The following is a 7172-nucleotide window of genomic DNA, read 5'->3' on the forward strand; positions in this document are numbered from 1 at the left end:
AAGAGTCACTCAAGAGGGCTGAAACCGTGCCTGGTCAGATGTGAGTGTGCAGTGGAAGAAGGGAACACAGGTCTTAGGACGCTAGTGGTCTTGGGGACAGCAGCTGGAAACATGAAGTGTCTTGGGGTAGCTACTGGTGGGATCCCTGTGTGTGTGTGTACAATGCACCAGTGAACTTGAAACTGGAGTCTCTCATGACCCAGGAGACATGGATCTAGAAAGACCCAAGGTTTGCACCAATGACTGGGTAAGGAGCTTGACATCCAGCCACAGTTATTACATGGACTTAATTTCCATACTGTTATTTGAGGAATCTATGAACATGCTGTGCTTATGAATCTAGGGAGTGAAGGTGTGTTTATGTTTCACTAGTAAACATCCAATCCTGATCATCTGGAAAGGCAGAAAAGGAGTGGACTGTGTTCATGTTTATGTAAGTGGTGGTTACGTATACGTGGGTGCTGGTTAAGGCATTGCTCTGTTTATGTCAATCTGGTTTGCTGTTCACATTAATTGTGTAAGTCTGTGTGTGTGTTTGTGTATCTGGCTCTTTGGAATGCAGCGTAAGTCTCTTGAACACACACATGGGAACAGCAGCAGCCACATCCATCAGGCTGGGATAGGACAAGCCTCCTGGGTGTGAGAGTCCACCTGATTCAGCTCTAGCAGACCTGAAAGGAGAAATCCCCCATGTTCAGAAGTCTACTGGATCTGGCTGCTCCGTAACAGAATGGGGAAGGAAACCCAAAGAAACTCTGCAGCAGAGATCACAGGGGTGGACAGAGAGGCAGCACTGGCTAGGCTGTGAAAGCAATAGGGAGGGCTGGCAGTTGGACTTGCACTGTATAGTAACTGGATTGCCTTATAACAAAAGTGCAGGAAGGATGCAAGCACAAAGCTTTATAAAAAAAAATTCTTTAGTGTTTGTTTTCTCCAGTAGGTACCATTAAAGCTTCTGGGCAGGACCCTTCCCTGCAGGTCTAAGAGTGGCTTAGCTCTCCTGGCAAGCTTTGCCTTGAAGAAGCATGCAATAACACAACCATGTGGATACTCTTGCCCTTTCCTTGACTGTGATGTGCAGTGGCTAGGGCTGAGTCAAGGAAGGTCATGCCCAGACAATCTCCCGCAAGAAGGAGAGAAGCCCAGCTGCCTATCACCAGAGCTCTCAGGGCATGAGAAAAATCACTTTCCCCTGCGAAGGCCAGCTCTAACTAGCCCCAGAAATCTAGAGCAAAGGGAAAAACATACTCAGGGTCCGAGGCTTAGGCAGATGGGGGCTTCTCTTCAGGGCAGCTCTCCTCTTTATCCGACAAATTCTCACTCTTGTTCTGAAGGTCAAAGCTCTGGAAAGGAGCAGGACAAGGAAATGCTGAGAAGCATGAGAGCAACAGCTACAGTCTGCTGTGGTCCTTTTGAATTCGGTCTAGGGCAGCATGGGCTCTTCAGAGGGTCACCACCTCACCCCTTCCAACCTAGACATGAGCAGCACACAAACCCGATGATGTCACCAGCATAAGGCAAATCTTTCCACACCTGCAAAGTTTCACCCTTTGCCACAGGCTCTGCTTTCCCTGAGGGAAAAAAGAGCAGAGCTGCTAATCACTTAGGAGTAATGCATTAAGTAGCGCCTTTCTTACCTCCAGTTCTCGCATGACCTCATCCATGAAATCTCCTGAATTCTGTTTGTAAGCAACTGCCAGTTTGATAGCATCATTGAAGAGCTGATGAGAAGGAGAATGCTTGTCACTCAAAGTAAGGGGCACTGCATTTCTGTAACATATGGAAACTGTCCCCACACCCAAAGAAAAAAAAAAAGCCAAACTCTGCAACTACCTATAGCTACCAGGACCTCACAAGCAGCCAAACAGATGGACTAGCCCATTTTCTGCTCTCTGTGCCTACAGCAGTCTCCATGTCCTTGGACTGTATAGGGCTCTCATGAATGCTGATCCAAATAGTTATGTTTTACCTTCACTACATTGGTGCCATCCGCCGCAGACACAAAGTAAAAGGGCAAACTGAACTTCCGGGCAAAGTTGAAGCTTTTCTGGGTCACCTTCATATCCGCTGGGGGGCAAAAAAAGGAGAAGTGATCAGTAAGACATCACTGTAGGCAGAATGCCAACATGCGCAGGAGTGGTGGAAACAGATGGAGACCAGAGCCCGATTTAGCTGTTAAGGCCTCCTCACTATAGTACAAGGCTAGGACAGTCCTCCCCAAAAGCTATAGGGTTTTAAAAGCAACAGTATCAGCAAACCGTTGACAAGAAGACACAAAAAGAGAAGAGTTCTTGTTGGTTTATCCATGGTGCTTGACTAAATTGTAGATGGATTCTGATGTGCTATAAATGAATAATGCTTTGCAGCTTAGAACATATCAGTTCACTTGCTGTGCAGCAACTATGAATGTTTTCCAGGCACATCCCTATGATTTTTGCTGTGTGTCCACGTGACTAGGACACCATTGCCAGTACTAGTCATGCCTCTCCCTCCAGTTTGGCCTTTTTAACCAGAACTCCCCACTGCCCTTATGCCATGTTACCTATATTCCTGTGAGTCAGGGGCACGCTCACAGTGTACAAATGACTCAACTGTTATATATTTTTACTTAACAGGCAGTTGGGTCCAGCTACCCCAACCTCAGTAGGCCAGAGGCTTTATTTCTGGTTTGGAACAAATCTACTGCATATTTACGGGATGTGCTGACACAGCAGTAACAGCTCAAAGTTTTGATAGATAGCCAGCCTGTATGCCAGCACAGGAGGATGACTCCAGATGATCTGCCTTTTTTCATAGAAGCAACAGACGAAGTAGTTCAGACTCCAAATGCTTGCCAGTGAGCACTGCCCAGGCAGCTGCTCCCCACCTCTTTGCAGAAAGCCAGATCAACTGTTCTGCAGACTGGGCCTGTGTTAAGAGCTGTGGGCTGATTACTTCCTAGTCTGGGTGGAATACAGTAAACGAAGGCAAGGCAGAGGATTCTCTTGGAGCAGTGTCCACTCACACATAGAACACTAAGAGCAGGATTCATCTACACAGAGGTTCTGTCTGCAATATGGCTGTCAACACCAAGTCCATTTGCCTCGGACTTCCTGCACAGTCCGTGCAATCAGTGGATTCAAGGCTGGCTTGACACATCCTATAGGAAAGGCTTTTATTAGGTAAGATCAATCATGCCCTAAACCACACCACTGAACCAAATGAACTTCTGTAGACTACAGTGGGAGCCCAGACACCTTATTCAGGTGCAGACACCTATTCATAGCTGCGATGATTTCTACCACAAATGTCAGCAAGGAAGCCCATGTGTGACACTGTACTTGATAGAGAATAGCAGGAGACTGTGGTCCTAAGGGTATGTGTTCTCTCATTGATGCTGAGCGGAATGCTGATGTGTTATGCGCTCTCACAGGATGCAGGAGACAGATCACAACCCAAATGATAGCAATAATGAATGCCTAGCTGGCATTCCTAAGAGGAGAGAATCATCCAATCATCTGCAGAGGAAGGTGAACAATTTTGCCAGCAGGTATATTTAGACACTTTAGCATAGAGGAGTCCCACGGAAACCTGCAGGCTGAATTAGCAAGACAAAGGCAGTTACCGACTGTATCAGGGGAAGCCACATAATAGATTATGCTCTTTTTCCAGCAACACATCCTGCAATTTTTGACTAGGTAGTGCTCCAATCAGCTTTTGGGTTCTTGCTGGATGAAATGGGCAGCGTGGTAAGGACAGAATTGGAAGGACATCACTTGAATAAGCTTTAAATGGATCAAATTTGTATTTTTAATTGCTAGTAAAACAAGGACAAGACCCTATAAGACAACATGCAAGGTCAGTAGAGGACCTAGCTATTCGTTTGGTAAAATACAGCCCTGAGGGACTAATACTCAAGAACTCATCTGGACCTAACAGATGAATGACATTCTTTCTCAGCCAGGTCAGAAGAGAATCACATCACAATCCTGAGAGGTTGAAAGAAGAAGACATACTCACCATCAATTTTGTTGGCCACCACAATGCAAGGAATCTCTGGGCGGAATTCTCTCAGCTCCTTGTACCAGCTGTTTAAGTTCTTGTAGGTGACTTTCCGCTGCACATCAAACACCTTCCGAAAAAGAACCAGCTATCATGGGGCCAACAGCAGGACAGCTCCTGATCAACCCACTGCACCAAACACAAGTACAGAATCCAGAATTTTCCCAGTAGGACATCAACAAAGGAAACTGGCCTTTGTTAGAAAAGATGAAAGAGAAAAGGAAGAATACCCAGCAAGCCTTGAAACATGCAGCCAGCCCGTTTCTTTGCACGATGCAGGAAACAGTCCCTCATTTTCCTTTACATTCTTATTTTGTACTATGACCAGCACTCTATCAGCCATGACAGTGAAAAAGCACTGGGAAAGATCTGTTCTGCTAAGTAGGGTCAGATGTGAGGCTTCTCTATTTTAAGAATTAAAATATCAATTAAGTTGACTGATGCTCACAAGCGATGAGAAATAGTGGAAAGTTAGAGCAACAGTACAAACCAAGAGACCTAAGTGGGTTAGGCATCAGGAAACAAGACTGATTTGAGTTAATAAATGGGAAGCGCAAAGTATAGGAAAATAGAAAGGGCAGAAGACTAGAGAAGAATGTCTTATGGAGTACCCCTGCAGAACATGTTGGAACAGTTCTGTACTACATAATCCAATAGTCACATCACAGCACAAGAAAGGAATGCCCTCTCCCTCACATCACCTCTGACAGGACTGCTTCTAAATAAGTACATTCAGTTGTACGTACCACCTTACTGGAAACACAATGACAAAAAGTAAGGAAATTTAGAAGACAGCAAAGCCAGGGAATATAGTAAGAGTGCTATCAGGAAAGACAGAAGAGAGCTAAACATACCCAACTACACTGGTTTTACCTGGTGAGAGAAGAAAGAAAAATATAGGAAAGTTTTTTAAACTGCTGGAAGAGATAAGAAATGTAAGGCAGAGTAATCATAAAAAGTAACATACAGGCCAAGTGTCAACTGGGACTGTTATTACTCAAAATTCTATCAGATCACAACTGAGACACTACCCTTACCATGATACAAGCATGAGCCTTATGGTAATAGGATGCATGCATGCTCTGGAACCTCTCCTGTCCAGCTGTGTCCCAGAAGTCTGTAAGACACAAAAAACAAGCTTAGAATGACACAACTTTCCAAGTTCTGTTTTTCTCACAACTTAAACCCAGGATGCCAAGCCCCGTCCATCTACTCAGGGTTGCAAGTTAGGTTTCACCTCACTAATCTGAAACATTACAGGGCTAAGAGATTATGCAAAACTAGGACCTTTTCTTAGCTAAGCTTAGCTATGTGTTGTGCTGACACTGAACATTGCTATAAACATATTAGCAAAAGAGAAGTCATCATTAGACATGACGTATAAAGGACAGTAAGAAAAAGCTAGTCAAAAGTGCAAAGAGTGATAACAATGTATGGTACTTTGTCACTAGAGATGACAACAGGAAACAAAATTTAAACATCTTGAAACAGCTTGATTTCTGACACAGTGATAAATAGCCAGGTGCCTGTCATAGGAAATGATCCATCTCCTTTTGCAGACAGTCTAACTCTGCTCTTTCCAGGAGCACGACTTATTCTAAAATTATGAAGGGTAAGCAAGTTAGCCTGAGACAGACAGGTCCCAATTCATTAAGTACCTTGTAGACTAGGTATCATGAAGCATACCTGAACAGTCATCAACATTTTAATGCCTTTTTCTGTTTGTGCGTCTCAGGTAGAGATCTCTCCCCCTCCTTTTACTGGATTTATAGGCTAATATTTGTGACTTATTTGTTGTATAAATTTACACAGCTTCAGCTAAGAACCACCAGATGTAGGTATACTTCTGTCAGCTAGACTGAAGCATGCCACTCCACCTAAAGCCAAATACGACACTTTCCTTAGTGTTTACTAGTTTCTGACTGGATACTGTATCAGACTTGCAGGACGGTGACTTCTTAAGCTGCCCAAAATATAGACAAGTACTCATCAGACCACATTTGCATTCATTTTAGGTAGTTATGCTTAGCTTCTAAAATTGCCTGTTCCTTTTAATGTGCCATTTCAGAATCCTCACTTACAAGGAAAAAAGAGGTGCAGTGACCACGACCTACTGAATGTCCCTAAATTAACTTCCCAAACAATGCGGCAGCTGTCATGAGAGAACTTGCCATGGCTTATTGAAAAACACTGCTGCTTTTATTACTAAATCCTCCAGATCTTGCCTGTCATACCCCATGTCACTCCAGAACACAGGAATTTATCAACCTTAAAATCCTTGGGAAAAATAAGTTTCATAAAGAAATACACCATACTTTAATGCAATCCTAACTCTACCACACGGAATTTGGCGATGGCCACTAAGAATAGCTCAGCAGAGTAAAAATTAAACTAGCTAGGGAAGTGGTAATTCTGCACAATTTAAAGTCTTCAGATCAAACTACCTGCCTTTACAAATCACACTTCATGACACGTCTTCTCTGCAAGGTAGCTTGGATGATCAGCATTTTGTTCATAAAAGGTGAAGACAGAAGACACTGTGAACTCTTGTATAACAGGCCAGATGAATTACTTAAACTAGAGCAAGTTATTTAATAAAGTACTAAATCCATGTTAAAAATAAGTCCCTGACATATGAATCCATACTTTTGCAAGTTGCCTTAATAGTAATTTCACTTACTGTTTAAAAAAAAAACCAAACACCTTATCTTTTATTTGAGTTTACCTAACATCAACTAGAGTCTGTTAAATATTTCTTGCTATGCTGAAGCCTCCTTTTGTACCAAGTTCCTGTTCTCTGATGTTTTACCTTCTCCCTGAGAAGTTAAGCAGACTGAGTATCTCATCATTAGGCCCCTTTTTACAATCTGTTACCTGGCCAGGGACATCAAGGGCAACAAGAAAAGATTCTATAGGTACATTGGGGATAAAAGGAAGACAAGGAAGAATGTGGGCCCTCTCCGTAACAGAACGGGAGACCTGGTTACCCGGGACACAGAGAAGGCAGAGGTACTCAATGACTTTTTTGCCTCAGTCTTCACCAGCAAGTGCTCAAGCCTCACCCGCAGAAGGCAAAGGCGGGGACTGGGAGAATGAAGAGCTGCCCACTGTGGAAGAACATCAGAACATCA

General features: G+C 43.6%; 1 protein-coding gene across 1 annotated transcript in view; it reads right to left on the reverse strand.

Moving 5' to 3' along the window:
* Positions 1-1152: 1152 nt before the first annotated feature.
* RABL2B (RAB, member of RAS oncogene family-like 2B) overlaps positions 1153-7172 on the reverse strand; it is a gene marked incomplete at its 5' end in the record, with an annotated part of 12071 nt that continues 6051 nt past the window's right edge. Inside the window, 5 exons of the mRNA XM_009332566.1 lie at positions 1153-1343; positions 1638-1721; positions 1970-2067; positions 4000-4111; positions 5079-5158. Of these exons, the coding sequence (XP_009330841.1) occupies positions 1263-1343; positions 1638-1721; positions 1970-2067; positions 4000-4111; positions 5079-5158 (455 nt within the window). The remainder of the gene's footprint in view (positions 1344-1637; positions 1722-1969; positions 2068-3999; positions 4112-5078; positions 5159-7172) is intronic.

The sequence above is a fragment of the Pygoscelis adeliae genome, unplaced genomic scaffold (assembly GCF_000699105.1).
Source record: "Pygoscelis adeliae isolate BGI_AS28 unplaced genomic scaffold, ASM69910v1 Scaffold649, whole genome shotgun sequence".
NCBI classification, from domain to species: Eukaryota; Metazoa; Chordata; class Aves; order Sphenisciformes; family Spheniscidae; genus Pygoscelis; species Pygoscelis adeliae.